At 34.3% G+C, this 16,467-nt stretch overlaps 1 protein-coding gene across 3 annotated transcripts in view; it reads left to right on the top strand.

The window, feature by feature from the left end:
- Window positions 1–16,467, top strand: part of SH3GLB1 (SH3 domain containing GRB2 like, endophilin B1) — a 49,276-nt gene that overhangs the window by 13,604 nt on the left and 19,205 nt on the right. The window contains exons 3-7 of one of the 3 annotated variants that reach the window (XM_061411379.1): window positions 1,578–1,706; window positions 4,350–4,483; window positions 5,968–6,060; window positions 10,064–10,102; window positions 11,978–12,001. In XM_061411379.1, the coding sequence (XP_061267363.1) occupies window positions 1,578–1,706; window positions 4,350–4,483; window positions 5,968–6,060; window positions 10,064–10,102; window positions 11,978–12,001 (419 nt within the window). Of the gene's footprint in view, window positions 1–1,577; window positions 1,707–4,349; window positions 4,484–5,967; window positions 6,061–10,063; window positions 10,151–11,977; window positions 12,002–16,467 lie in introns of all 3 variants that reach the window. The other 2 variants (XM_061411378.1, XM_061411380.1) reach the window with 2 other exon arrangements.

Here is a 16,467-nt window from a genome sequence, read left to right as displayed (position 1 = left end):
TACATTGCATTATAGTGGAATTGCCTGCATTTCTTGTTAAGATTTTATTAGGACTTTTTGATACCCTAAATGAAATGTTTATTTAAAATACACCAGTTTTTTTTTTTAAACTGAATGAAATCAACATGGGATTTGGCTTTAAACTTTTGACCAAGTGGGTAAACAGGTGGCAAAGATATGAATCACTCTCACAGTCAGAAAAGGAAATTCTCAGATTTCGTTAACATTTTCTAAGGGGTTTTGTTTTCAACTGACTCATTTTGGTTTTAACTAATTTAAAGGTTTTTAAATTCTTACTTAAAAACTCTTCTGATGCTGCACCAGAGTCTACCACAAATCCAAGTATTGTTCCAACAGCATATTTTGTTTATTAAAATGAACACTTTTGCCAATTTCTGAAGTGTTTCTGTTACTGGTTCAACTTATTTTTGAAATTTTCAGTGCACTGTGTGAAACTTGTGGAGGAATTATGTGAGGTGCTTAGAAGGAACCTATGTAACTTCTTTTGGGATCATAATTTTAATTTATATTTAAGCATTTTTTTCTGGAAACTTTTACTTTCTTATTTGTCTCTGAAATATCTCACTGTGGTAGCAATGTAAATGTGAATTTCTTAAATATGATAACCAAGAGTTTACTCAGATTTTAATGATTTTTTTTTCTTTTCATTTATGATAACTCCTATTACTCTCTTAACCTTTTGTGTTTTAAACTTATTTTTAATGATAAAATCTTTTGAATGAATACATGCTCAGATATTTATATACTTTAAACATAATTAAATAAAATTAAGCCAAAAAATCATATTGCTGATCTCTGTAGACTATTCTAAGTCTGGACTATTCCACTCCTTAAACTCCCAATATTTAACCTCTAAGAGGGAAATTGAGCATATAAGCAAACTAAAGCACAGTAACAGTGGCAGAAGTATACAACTCTTCAATTTCTCTAGGGACCTTATATCCATATTTTTATAGCTGGAAATCCCTGATTTTAAAATTGTAAACACATATTCAAAAAGTAAAAGTTAGACACTATATGAATGGGTCTAAGGCAGCTTCACTAGATATGAAGTGAGTACCAACCCTTTCTGAAACTTAAAATCCCTTAAAATATTTATAACACTCTTGAAAAATGAAAGTGTTAGTCACTCAGTCATGTTTGACTCTCTGCAACCCTGTGGATTATAGCCCGCCAGGCTTCTCTATCCATGGGATTGCCCAGGCAAGAGTACTGGAGTGGGTTGCCATTTCCTTCTCCAGGGGATCTTCCTGACCTAGGAATTGAACCCAGGTTTACTGCACTGTAAGCAGATTCTTTACTGTCTGAGCTACCAGGGAAATGCACTTCATTTTAAAATGTTTTTGTGCCCAAATATTTTATCATATTTTTAAAATGTAAGTTTCTTAGAGTTATATAATATTCTAACACGCAAATGAAAAAGTATATATTAAGATACGTACTTGAAAGCATACTAATTTCTTATTTATTTTACAAAGTGATAAATGGCTAGCAGGGGAACAAGAGTCTTTCAAATAGCTTTTTGAAATCATTGGTAATTTAAACTTTTTTTCTAGATGCCAGGATAGAAGAATTTGTTTATGAGAAACTGGATAGAAAAGCTCCAAGTCGTATAAACAACCCAGAACTTTTGGGACAATATATGATTGATGCAGGGACTGAGTTTGGCCCTGGAACAGCATATGGTAAGTGAAAGGCAAATGTCTGCTAAGAGATATCTTTACTTTTAGATCTTTACTTACTTAGAGACATCATTAACATTTACCTAGTATTAGTAGAATCAGTTTTAACTTCAAATATTTTGTGTTAAAATTTTAGATGAAGTGATAAACATAACCACCAAATATATACAGTATGACTTAATATATTTAAGCATATATTCTGAGAATTCACATTATCTTTTTAGGTCTAAATAGGTATTCCCATTGAATCTTACAACTCCTTTGTTATACTTCTTGAGACATATTGCAGTTTCTGTTTGTGTCTCCTCGAGTTGATTTTTCTTTTTAAAGCTTTCCTGAGAACTTATTTCTATAATGTGCATGGCACAAACTAAGTGTTTGAACTAGTGCTTTTATTACACAAGTAATGTCAATACCACAAAAATGTTAACAGTGGTTATATATGAATGCTTGTTAAGACTTCTGCGAGAAATTGGTCTTTATTTGGATTGTGAAACGATAGGTAAATTAAGTGATTTTCTACATACATAGTCCTGATTTATGCATGCATGTATGCTGAGTCACTTCAGTCATATCTGACTCTGTGCGACCCTATAGACTGTAGCCCACCAGACTCCTCTGTCCATAGAATTCTCCAGATGAGAATACCCCAGTGGGCCGCCAAGCTCTCCTCCAGGGGATCTTCCTGACTCAGGAATAGAACCTGTCTCACGTCTCCTGCATTGGCAGGCAGGTTCTTTACCACTAGCACCTCCTGGGAAAGCCACCTGATTTATAATAGCACATAAATTCGGAGACTAAATGAACTTAGTTTCAGTAGTCCTTATGTCAGAAGGACCTGAGTAATGAATGCTGGTAATCCATTAACTAGCTTGTAGATATACAACTTTGAAACTTTTTTACACTGTGTTCTTCAAAATACAGTTCTTTCAGAAGTCTGAAAATGCTTTAAATTTCTGTAGTTTTACTTCTAAATTTTAACTGTAAATTTCAGGAAAACTTTATATATTGATCAGATTTGTAATTGCCTTCTTATGCCAAACTCAGTTAGGTGCAGGGGTCATAAAGGTACATGAATGACCCAGCTGTTTTCCTTCACCAAGATGAAGGTCTAGTAGAGCAAAAACATTCAAAAGCCTTCTAAATTTTTTTCTTTTTTAACCTGCTTAACCTGTTTATACCTCTAATAATTCCACTGAATGTACCCTGATTATTGGAATTGGGCTTTGTGAATCTATTAGTAATTAATAATAGCTAGCAATTGAAACGGAGAAGGCAATGGCACCCCACTCCAGTACTCTTGCCTGGAAAATCCCATGGGCCGAGGAGCCTGGTAGGCTGCAGTCCATGGGGTCTCGAAGAGTCAGACACGACTGAGCGACTTTACTTTCACTTTTCACTTTCATGCATTGGAGAAGGAAATGGCAACCCATTCCAGTGTTCTTGCCTGGAGAATCCCAAGGACGGGGGAGCCTGGTTGGCTGCTGTCTATGGAGTCGCACAGAGTTGGACACGACTGAAGCAACTTAGCAGCAGCAGCAGCAGCAATTGAATACTCCAGGAATTGGGCTAAGCACTGTATAAATATTATTTTAGTAAATCCTCACTTAAATCCTACTTGTAAATTTTGTTATCTCTGTGTAAGAACAAGGAAACTGAATCTTAGACAGGTTACATAGTTCATCTATGATCACACAGAGCTAGTAATTCAAATGTAGATCTATATCCAGAAATTGAGCTCTTAACTACAAGTTATATTATTACCTTCCTTACAAGTTAGATCTAATGTCATCCAAACATAAAGGAATTAAGATCCACAGAACTAAAGCTTATTAGAGGTAGATTAGTCCTACTTCCATTAGAACCTATCTTGAGGTTCTCTTTTTCTCTATTTTCCACTGAATTTGTCCTATTTAAATACTAGGTGGTGTGTGCTGCTGAACAGATTTTTTTTTTTCTAACTTAAGATACAAATGTATACTATTATTTATAGACACTTGAAATAAGTACATAAATACAGGAACAGAAGAATTTTTACCTGGTCTACTTATTAACATATTTTAAGAATTATACTTTTATAAGCATATCTGTACTATTTGAGCTTTGACTATAAATATTTTTAAGTGTATCTGTCCTCTTTTGTCCCGTTGGTAGAGTTAGTACAATTAACTATGATATGATAAAGAATTTTGCTTTGTCATTTTCACTTACATATTTATAATCTTAAATTTACTTTCAAAATAAAACTATCTTTTATGTGTGTGTGTGTTCAGTCGCTCAGTCATGTCTGACTCTTTGTGACCCCATGAACTGTAGCCCACCAGACTCCTTCTGTCCATGGAATTTTCCAGGCAAGAATCATGGAGCAGGTTGCCATTTCCTACTCCAGTGGATCTTCCTGACCCAGAGTTTGAACACGCATCTCTTACATCCCCTGTACTGGCAGGTGGATGCTTTACCACTGCATCACCTGGGAAGCCCAAAACTATCTTACCTACAATTAATTTTATTTGATTTTTACTTGAGTAAACAAGTAACAACTAACTTTAAGGCAGATCAAATAGCTAATTTATCTTAACATGATTTTCTGACATTACCAGACAGTGTTTTTAAAAAAAAAAACAAAAAACTTTTTTTCCTTTGCAGGTAACGCCCTTATTAAATGTGGAGAAACACAAAAACGAATTGGAACAGCAGACAGAGAGCTGATTCAAACTTCAGCCTTAAATTTTCTCACTCCGTTAAGAAACTTTATAGAAGGCGATTACAAAACAATTGCTGTGAGTTGGAAAATGTTCATTTTTTTAGTAAAACAATTTAGGGTATATACTTACAGGTTAAAAACTTGTAGTTTTTAATGAGCAGTTGCACTCTTAATGACTTTGTAGATATAGCAGATTAGAAGAATTAAGTAATCAGAAGAACTAAACAATCTAGCAAGATGTATAATGCAACAGAATATAAAACTAACCAAAATAGAGGATTATTAATGATACAGACTCCACTTCTATGTCCCTGTAGTGTTATTGAGATGTCTTTACATCCATTTTTGTTCATTATCAGCCCTGAAATCTATAAACAAATTCCTGGAATGATTATTAAAATGTGGCACAAATTATTGTCATAGTATAGCCATACATTTAAACTGGGAGCCAGAATCATAATGACTAGAAGCTATATTTTCTGGCCATTAGACTTCCTGTCTTTTTGTATCCGTAGAAGTCTACTATCTTCTTTTAACACAGGTGTGTTTTATTTCTTAAATATAAGAAAAAAAAAAAAATCACTTCCCAAACCTAATCTATTAGTCTATTATTTTTTTAGTTTAAGTTGTGTTTTAAATGATGGAGAGTAGTGTCCTAGGTGAATATTTTTTCCCAAGATTTTTATTGTAAATACTCCTTCAAACTTAATTTTCATGTTTCTTATTATAGAAACTTAGTATGTTTACATTGAATCTGTGTATAAAAAGTGTTTGGCCTGAAACAAAGGAAAAATCATAAAGATGAAATATGATTGAAAAGGTATTATATTGTCAACAGGATGAAATTTGATATGTGGAATCTAAGAATTAACAAAGCAAACAGTAAAATCTTATAAACTAGTATATTATGAAGAAGCTTAACATTCCCCTGAGGAATTCTAAGATACCATACTAACATTTATTCATGATTCATTCTAAATAAATGTGAAATTCTGTTTTCGGAGTAGCAGAGTTGCTTGTGGTGCTGCAGCACGGGGTTGCAAGGAGCCTTGCCCTAGGGCCTCTACCTTCTTCACCTTAGGTACTTCCTAGATTATCTGTAACAGGCTGAAACAGTTTCTCAAGCTGAGCACTACTAACATTTTAGTTCGAGTAATTCTTTGTTGTAAGAACTGTACTACGTTGTAAGATATGTAGCTGCATCTCTGGCTTCTACCCAGTGGATGCCAGTAACATCCATCCCCAAATTATGACAACCAGGAAGATATTGCCAAGCATTCCTCAACAAAGAGCAAAATCACAGAATATTAAAACTAATATTCCTTTGTTTCTGCCATCACCTGCCATCTTTCCCAGATCTAGAATGTCTCTATCGTTTTTAAATTGCAGATAGTGCGAAAATGGAGTCTGACACCTGAAAGGTCACTTAATGGCTAATTTTGTAATCATAGATGTTTGTTCATCAGATGATTGTTTAATGGGAGAATAGTACTTTAAATGTGTGTGCTCTTAGTGGATTTTTAACATCATTAGGCTTTATTTTCTTTCCTATATTTATAGAAAGAGAGGAAACTATTACAAAATAAGAGACTGGATTTGGATGCTGCAAAAACAAGACTAAAAAAAGCAAAAGCTGCGGAAACTAGAGCATCAGTAAGTACTGTTTTGTTTTGTTTTTAAATAAAAAAATATTTTAGGTTAATAACTTTTAAGTCTTGTAGAAGATTTCACTTATGCAAGTTACAGTCTATCATTAAGACTAGAATAGGACTTTAGGATATTATTTTTGTATTTTTTAAACTTTTCAGGACTTTTCAGGACTTAATACATTAAATCAGTGACAATAATCATATTAAGAGATGTCAGTATTCTTACTTTAGCAATCCACTTATTGCTAAAAAAAATAAAAATTATAAGAGCTTCTAAAAAGCTGTGTCATATTTTGCAGATAACCTCAATGGTAATGGAAAATAAGTCTTTTGGAGATAGATTTATTATATTTGAAAGAGAAAAATAGATAGTAATTAAGATGAGAATGAGTCAAGTTTGCGAATGCTTATGTGTACCTTAAAAATTAGATATGACTGCCTTTCCACGTGTGATTCAAACTGACTAAAGGAATTGTCACCAAGAATAGTTCCAAAAACATTCAGACGGTGGCAGCATGGACTCCCAGGTGGCTGATTTGAAGGAGAGGAATCCCATTTAGATAAATAAGTTCTGGTATATTTTTTATAAAACCAACTTCTGAGTGGTCTTTTAGGACTGAATGGATATATGATAAATAAAGTAGTTCGGTGATTTTATATATATATGTGAAGATATATAAGTAGATATATATGTAAAACTTTTTTTAAAGATTTTATTTATAAAGCCTCTAATTTAATATAGCTTAAGTCTCTTCCAAAGTTCAGAGAGATTAATCAGACTTGAATTAGAGCACAGTATAAACAAGTTTGAATTTATTAGATGAAGCTAACAAGTTCATTCTTAACAAGCAAAGGGATATGTTTTGTTAAGAGACGTGACATTCCCACCGCCTTCTGTTCCCAACTCACTACCACTACTGTCATCAAGAGTCACTGCCTTAGGAGCATATTACCAAGGTGCTGGTGGAAGTCTGTTGTGGCTCTCTTATTGTGGAAAAGACTTGGTTTAGAGTGAAATTTAAAACTAGTGACTTGGTGTTGGAGAATGATGTCTTATGAGATTTACCCCAGCAGTTTGTATGAGCAGAATAAATTATTTTCTTCTAGACAGTTGCCCTTTAAAGATTCTTAATTAGCTACTGCTGGAGAATTATCTTTGACAAGACGTTAATTTCAAAATCACTGGCTAGTTCACCTCAGAATTACAGGACCTCATCATAAAGAATAGCCTAACTTCCCTGAACAAGCTTTTTGTAGATCAGAATTTTAAATACCAGAGATGGCAAGAGACTCTAAAATAGGATATTAATCTCTAAAGTTGCTAATAATAAACTTAGTAAAATATGAATTGGTTTTTAAGATACTAATTTCATAATCAGAAAAAACGTTAAATAAGGATTTTTTGGATTTAAATGTTTGAACAGAATATCTTTATTTGAAATGCCTTTATGTGCCTAGTGATGATGGAAAAACTATTGTCAAATGTCAGCACAAAACTTTCTTTAACAAGCACCATTACAAGATAACAGTAGTCTACTTTTTACTTGAAAAAGTTCCAGAAAATCATTGTTTCAACAGTACACAAGGTCCTATGATTACTCTAAATTATTTTACCACTGTTATTAAAATTTATATTTCCTTTTGATATATCCAGAAAAGATGTTGATAATATCTCTCTGCATTGTATTGTTGAGAACAAAATTTTTTCAGAGAATTTAAATTTAAAAATAAGATTATACAAATGACTTTTTCAACAATTTCATTTGTACACAGCTTTTCTAGAATTTATATAATGCATGAAACAAAATTTAACTGTAGCTAAATATTAAAAATATTAGTCTAGACAAAAATTCCCATTTCCTGATTTTAGTTGTATTCTTTCCCTCTAGATAACCAACTTGCTTTTCTTCAAACTTTATTAGCAGTAAGTCTGAAATACTTTGGAAAGGAAAAGTCCTCTTAGTTTGTTATCACATAAAGCCTTGAGGCATGCCTGTATTTTGTGATATATTTTTTTCCTTGCCCTGTATTTCTCTTCCCTTTACTTGAAGAATAGAGAAAAAAATGAAACCACTAGGAGTTTGTTTTGCCTTTTTTTTTTTTTTCTTTTCCTTCTTTGACACATTTCATGCTTCCTAGTTGGTGGCTGGGGCAGTTACTCTAACCTCAGACTTTCTTTGATTTTACTTCCTTGTATAAATTTCCTTAGATTGTTTTGTGACCAGTTTCTCTGTAAGTAAGGTTTGAGACCTGTGAATATCAGCACTATTTAAAAAATTTGTTTCCCAGTTTCTTGTGACCTATTTTTAAATTCTAGATTTACTTAATGCTAATTTTGTGCAAGTTGCTTTGCTGAGAAGGAGTTAGTATATAAACGGTGCAAAATCTCTGCTGCCCTCAGTTTTACAATCTAGCATAGTAGATTGAATTTTTTGGTGATTTAGCCTTATCAGTAAAATATTTACACCTGTATTCAATATTGTGCCCTTACTAACCTATTTTATTAGTTAATATGTTGAAGAATGGTAAAGCAATATCAAAGACATTTCTCAAAAATACACCAATGAGCAGAAAAGAGAAAACCTCCCTGAATATTTTACAGTGAAAACAAGTACAGCTTTGAAAATAGTATAAAGAGGAGCAAAAACAAATAACTTCTGCATCTAAGTTATAAGGCACTGACATTATTAACCTAATCTTAGTCTGTATAAGCTTTTTAAAAAATCATTTTAGAGTATCGTTAATGGAAAGAAAAAAATCATCTGGTTTCAAAGCCCTCTGATATTGAGAGGTTTAGACGTCTGTCTGCTACTTTCGGGTATCCAAACATGATGGAAAATACATTATCACTAACATAATATAGCAAATATGTCCCTCTGTCCATCTAACCATTTCCACAGCAGTCCAGTTCACTTCATTCGCTTAGTCGTGTCCAACTCTTTGCAACCCCATGGACTGCAGCACACCAGGCTTCCCTGTCCATCACCAACTCCCGGAGCTTGCTCAAACTCATGACCATCGAGTCGGTGATGCCATCCAACCATCTTATCCTCTGTCGTCCCCTTCTCCTCCCTCCTTCAATCTTTCCCAGCATCAGGGTCTTTTCCAATGAGTCAGTTCTTCACATCAGGTGACTAAAGTAGTGGAGCTTCAGCTTCAGCATCAGTCCTTCCCATGAACATTCAGGGCTGATTCCTTTAGCTAAGATTGACTGGTTTGATCTCCTTGAAGTCTAAGGACTCTCAAGAGTCTTCTCCAACACCACAGTTGAAAAGCATGAATTCCACAATTTCTACAGAAGTCTGTGCCTTTAATCTAAAAACCAAGTGAATTTATAGAACCATCATATAATCTTAATTTTAATGTACACATATTAGAATTTAAAGTTTTAAAAATACAAGGATTGACTTGCCTTTCGTATTTCTTCAGGGTATGCCAAGACCTGGCTGAGGCTGATTGAAAGAGAACGTGGTTGAAGGCATCATACACTAATAAAATAGGAATGATCTTTGAATAGGGAAATTGTGGGCAGACAGAAGGACTTTCATAGGTGAAAATTTGATAAAACTTTAGGTGATTGTGGCAGTTTTTAAAGTAATGCATCTTCCCCAAATAATTCCAATTTAAAATCAAGCATCAGCCATGTTTTTTTTATCTTTGAAGACTTGAATCTTTTGAAAAAAATTGAATAAGTATCATAACATGAAAGTATGTGTTCTAATTGCCAAATCCAGCTATACCAAATTCAGATTTTAGAGTCTGAATTTATACATAAATATATAGTGCCTTTTATTACACAATAAAAGATGTTAATTTTATGTTAATTGACATAGATATTAAAAGATATTAATTGACAAAGAAAACAAAATTTACTTAGTTGGATTTTTTTTTAAGTAGAAGACCATCTTAACAGCTCTTAATACTTGTTTGTGTGTTGTGCAGAAGTAACTTGTTTCACTTTGTTCACTGGTGTAATGTGTTCTTTGTCTCTTACCTATGCACTTAAGCAACTAAACTCAGCACGCCTTGAAGGAGATAACATTATGGTAAATTTCTCTTACATGCTCAACCTCCTGCATGTAAAATGGCTGAAGGTTTGTTGGCCTACTGTGTTTTCTACATCTTGAATAAAGTGCCTTCTCTTGCTATTATCTACATGTAAAAGTCTAAAGTAGTTGAAGCTGTGCATTCATTAGTCTAACAAAAAATACAGAGAATGCTAGCTGAAGTAATACTGGAACTTGAAGAACAGAAATTATGTGTTCTAGTTGACAAATTCAGCTACACCAAATTCAGATTCTAGAGTCTGAATTTATATATAAATATATATTGCCTTTTATACACAATAAAAGATGTTAATTTTTTATGTTGACTGACATAGATATTCAAAGATATTAATTGACAAAGAAAATTAACAAAATTTACTTGACTTAGAGAAAAGTATAAGGTATACAAATTTACTTTGCTTCACAGTACCTTCAGTGTTTAATTTTCACCCAAACTCAACACAGAATTAATTTCTTCTTTGTAATTCCAGGCCAAAACAAACCCTAGTAGTTTATGTATTTCTGTAGTGTTGAGGACTGTGCAAGCAAGCTCAGTCACTTGAGTTGTGTCTTAACTCTCTGTGACACCATGGACTGTAGCCTGCTGTCCATGGGATTCTCCAGGCAAGAGCACTGGAGTGGTGGGTTGCCATTTCCTCCTCCAGGGGATCTTTCTGACCCAGGGATCAAACACATGTCTCCTGCAGATCCTGCATTGCAGGAAGATTCTTAACTGCTGAGCCATGTGTTAATTCACTTAGGAGAGTTGCTGAATAGTGATAGCTTTGAATTAGTAATGAGAATTATTCTATAGTATCCTGTATATTTTATTGAGCTTGATTTGAGGAAATTTTTGAGATGTTAAGCATATTTAATTTTTTAGCAAGATAGAAATTAGTAAAATCTAAACATTGTCCCAAAACTCATAAATGTTAGCCAGTAAAGATTTATAGGTACAGTGTTTCTCATAATACTCCTGAGTGTATTACTGCCATAGAAGTAGATGGAATCCACTGTTAAGTAGTAAATAATTGGCAGTTTTTATTTGTTAAATCAGTTGACTACTTTTACTTCATTAGCACTGTACTAAAAGGAGGGGGGAAAACGTGTAATAGAAAAGATTATTATACAGAATATGTAAAATGCATTTGTTTTTTAAACTACTCCAATTATTGAAGCCCTGGCTAAATTAGGGCTTTCCTTAGATAGCAAGAGAATGCATTCATTTATTTCCATTGTCCTATTTATATGTAGGTAAATGAGAAGTATGAGACTGTTTCACTCATTGGTACTTTAGTATATAAGTCATTTTAAACATTTTAAATCCTGCTGAACAGTTATCAAGACTTTGTTTCATTTATTAGGCATTTGTTTTACTACTTGTGTCATCTACTTATAAGATATGTTTAACTCTGGTAACTTTAAGTTCATCATATCTCAAGTTTATTTTGCCTCCCCTCATGGCTCTATCAACATTTTGTGTCCATTTATCCTTGCTTTATTTTAACTTCCTAAAATTGCAGAATTTTGAACCTAAGTGAGAAATTAGAAATCATATACTCTAAATGTCTCATTTTACTGATGAGAATACTAGAACTGAGAGGCATTAAATATTCCCAGTTTTGGAAACCTGTTATTAATTTAGAATTAGTATAAGACTCAAACATCAATACTATTAAACATAGAAGGCATACTTTCACAGTATATTAAGCTTTATTGATTTAACTATTACTGTTTAATCTGTTAATGTGACTCTGGAAAAAGTATGCCACGTGAATTAAAATATTTACATTTTTCTATACTAAGCTGTAGAAAATGTTAAATTCCAACTTTCTTTCATGCTCTATATTTTTCTCAATTTTTAATGCTGGCTAGATTTGGGCAGAGGAAGTGACAAAAGTAAGTAAATTATTAAACTACAGAATTATGAAACAAGAGTTTAAATGTCATTCTTTCAGTAAATCTATATTGGGCAACAACTATGGGGCCAATCACAGTCTTTGTTAGTATTGTCTTATAAAATCTGAAAATTATTATGGAAAGCTCAGATCTGTTTGGCTAGTAGTAGTTCCACGGAGCAGTATGACAGTGCTTCAGAGATGTTGTTTGTATACACACTCTGATAAATATGAGGAGTCTGTTATATTAAGTGTAATCCTTACAGTGCCTTGCCAGAAGACAGTTCGTAAATACTTGGTTTATTCATATGATAATTTTGTGAATTATAGTTAACACTATGTCTGTATCTTCAGAGAAGTGAATATATCATGTCACACAAATGGAAGAGAAAGTAGTTTGGTCAAGAAAGGGTCTCTTCCACTTTGATTAGCATACAGGTACATCAAAAAATTTTTACGGATTTGATCTTGCAGTCTCTACAAATTTGGGAAATGGCTGATATAATATCAAGAAACTCATGAAACAAATATTTACATTATTATGCTCGTATATGTTTAAAAAGTTTAAAATAACATCAAAATGAATTTCCAAAAATATTATCATTCTCACTTCTGTCATTTTTATAATTTAAAAATGTATAATTTTAAAACTTCATATTTCTGGAATATATTAAGGTTTAAGCCCCTAGAAAAAGTACATAATACTAACCAAGATTTCATAGCAAATGCCTTAGAAGCTTGACCAGAATTTCTGGCTTAAAATAATTAACCCAGTCCTGATATAACAAACCAACACATTCTTGGCCCTATTTCCAATTTATATCCTAAAAGAACTCTCTTTACTTCTCTCACCCAAGCTATGCTTTAGATCAGTTAGTCCAGTAACAGTAATTCTAAGCAGTAGAAGATCTTTTCCGTAGAACTCTATCCTAATTATAAAATTAAATTGGAGAATGAGATCCTCCGGAGGACAGAATAAAAACTCTCAACTCATTGTCTTTGTCTAAACCCTTTTTCTGTGTCTTTTAATTTGGATTATTTTCTTCCTAAGTAAATTGTGCTGAACTTAATTTCACTTACCTCAGCCTCTCCAATTAATTATTATAATCAATTAACATTTGTCAGAAGTAGAGATGGTTTGGGACATTAGACTGTTTGCAGCTACCCCAAACATACACAGCAACTTGTTCAAGAAACACGATTTGTTTCCTCCCTGTCCTTTACCTTTTCTAAAATATAAAGTGTAGATTGTACAGAAGAATGACTTCCTAGGCTTTATAATATGGTGCTTTATTCACAAATAATTAAATTTTGTTAAAACATAGACTGATTCTTTGTCCTTACTAAGATCATTTCATAGTTTTTATTCAGTAGTTTTTAGCTTTAAAACATCATTTCCATTTCAGACTCAAGCTTCCTAATCACTTTTAATCTGCTACCTAGCTTACTTACTTACACCTTGTACAGAAACATTACCATTGAGTAGACTTTCCTGCCATTTCTACTAAAGGCTGTCAGATTGTACTTTCACAGTCAAACCTATGTGGAATAAGCCTCATTTATTTCTGAAGTACATTTATTTTTTTGTTTGCTTTGAATCTATATGTCAAAACCTCTTGACCAAGTAGAAAAGTAAATGGTGCAAATGTAACACTGAAGTAATTGGTTTTCCTTAACACTTCTTTTAGGAAGAACATTGACTTTTTTATTCCCCTGTGACATTTTTCTGCTACATACTGGAAGCTTATTACTTCAGCCCTGTTATCAAAGTACCATGTATTCTGGTTTTGGTCAAGTAAATTTAATTTTAACTCAACTTACTGAATACTTCAAGCTTATTTCCATAAGTCTCCTCTAGTGGTCAAGTCTTAGTCCTCTCTGCCATGTCTTTTGGCAATGGGATAAGAATGATTGCAGCAACTGATATCTCTTTTGCAGCTACTTCCTTGTTGACTGGGTTAAATATTGCCACCAAAGAGGGTAAAGGAGAGGGTGTGAAAGGGAAAGAATTCGCACCTTATTTTTATCCTTACTACAGTCTTCGAAAATACTGTAATTATTTGGTTAGGGGGGGTAAGCAATTTATCCTGGAGAGGTAGTAGAAAATATTATAATGATACTATCACCAGTGCTAATTCCCCATGGGGAATAAGCTAACTCTTTTGAATGATCTATAAGATTTTATTTTTTCCTCTTCACTCTCATTACCGACCAACTCTGACTAAAGATTTGTGAGGATATTTATTTACCAGTACTTACTGTTTTTAAATTTTATTTTTTTAAGTGACTTATTTTGTCCCAGCACTAAACCAATCAGTTCAGTTCAGTTGCTCAGTCGTGTCCGACTTTTTGCGACCCCATGAATTGCAGCATGCCAGGCCTCCCTGTCCATTACCATCTCCCGGAGTTCACTCAGACTCACATCCATCCAGTCAGTGATGCTATCCAGCCATCTCATCCTCTGTTGTCCCCTTCTCCTCCTGCTCCCAATCGCTCACAGCATCAGAGTCTTTTCCAATGAGTCAACTCTTCGCATGAGGTGGCCAAAGTACTGGAGTTTCAGCCTCAGCATCATTCCTTCCAAAGAACACCCAGGACTGATCTCCTCTAGAATGGACTGGTTGGATCTCCTTGCAGTCCAAGGGACTCTCAAGAGTCTTCTCCAACACCAAAGTCCAAAAGCATCAATTCTTCGGTGCTCAGCCTTCTTCACAGTCCAACTCTCACATCCATACGTGACTACTGGAAAAACCATAGCCTTGACTAGATGGACCTTTGTTGGCAATATAATGTCTCTGCTTTTGAATATGCTATCTAGATTGGTCATAACTTTTCTTCCAAGGAGTAAGCGTCTTTTCATGGCTGCAGCACCATCTGCAGTGTTTTGGAGCCCCCCAAAAATAAAGTCTGACACTGTTTCCACTGTTTCCCCATCTATTTCCCATGAAGTCATGGGACCAGATGCCATGATCTTCGTTTTCTGAATGTTGAGCTTTAAGCCAACTTTTTCACTCTCCTCTTTCACTTTCATCAAGAGGCTTTTTAGTTCCTCCTCACTTTCTGACATAAGGGTGGTGTCATCTGCATATCTGAGGTTATTGATATTTCTCCCGGCAATCTTGATTTCAGCTTGTGCTTCTTCCAGTCCAGCGTTTCTCATGATGTACTCTGCATAGAAGTTAAATAAGCAGGATGACAATATACAGCCTTGACGTACTCCTTTTCCTATTTGGAACCAGTCTGTTGTTCCATGTCCAGTTCTAACTGTTGCTTCCTGACCTGCATATAGGTTTCTCAAGAGACAGGTCTGGTGGTCTGGTATTCCCATCTCTTTCAGAATTTTCCACAGTTTATTGTGATCCACACAGTCAAAGGCTTTGGCATAGTCAATAAAGCAGAAATAGATGTTTTTCTGGAACTCTCTTGCTTTTTCCATGATCCATCGGATGTTGGCAATTTGATCTCTTTTTCCTCTGCCTTTTCTAAAACCAGCTTGAACATCTGGAAGTTCACAGTTCAAGTACTGCTGAAGCCTGGCTTGGAGAATTTTGAGCATTACTTTACTAGCGTGGGAGATGAGTGCAGTTGTGCGGTAGTTTGAGCAGTCTTTGGCATTGGCTTTCTTTGGGATTGGAATGAAAACTGACCTTTCCCAGTCCTGTGGCCACTGCTGAGTTTTCCAAATTTGCTGGCATATTGAGTGCAGCACTTTCACAGCATCATCTTTCAGGATTTGAAAGAGCTCAACTGGAATTCCATCACCTCCACTAGCTTTGTTCGTAGTAATGCTTTCTAAGGCCCACTTGACTTCACATTCCAGAATGTCTGGCTCTAGGTGAGTGATCATACCATCGTGATTATCTTGGTCGTGAAGATCTTTTTTGTACAGTTCTTCTGTGTTTTCTTGCCACCTCTTCTTAATATCTTCTGCTTCTGTTAGGTCCATACCATTTCTGTCCTTTATCAAGCCCATCTTTGCATGAAATGTTCCCTTGGTATCTCTAATTTTCTTGAAGAGATCTCTAGTCTTTCCCATTCTGTTGTTTTCCTCTATTTCTTTGCATTGATTGCTGAGGAAGGCTTTCTTATCTCTTCTTGCTATTCTTTGGAACTCTGCATTCAGATGCTTATATCATTCCTTTTCTCCTTTGCTTTTCGCTTCTCTTTTCACAGCTATTTGTAATGCCTCCTCAGACAGCCATTTTGCTTTTTTGCATTTCTTTTCCATGGGGATGGTCTTGATCCTATCTCCTGTACAGTGTCACAAACCTCATTCCATAGTTCATCAGGCACTCTATCTATCAGATCTAGTCCCTGAAATCTATTTCTCACTTCCACTGTATAATCATAAGGGATTTGATTTAGGTGATAACCTAAATGGTCTAGTGGTTTTCCCTACTTTCTTCAATTTAAGTCTGAATTTGGCCATAAGGAGTTCATGATCTGAGCCACAGTCAGCTCCCGGTC

This window comes from Bos javanicus, chromosome 3 (assembly GCF_032452875.1).
Source record: "Bos javanicus breed banteng chromosome 3, ARS-OSU_banteng_1.0, whole genome shotgun sequence".
Lineage (NCBI taxonomy): Eukaryota > Metazoa > Chordata > Mammalia > Artiodactyla > Bovidae > Bos > Bos javanicus.
Note: the sequence above shows the minus strand (reverse complement) of the source record. Positions and strands in the feature narration are given on the sequence as shown.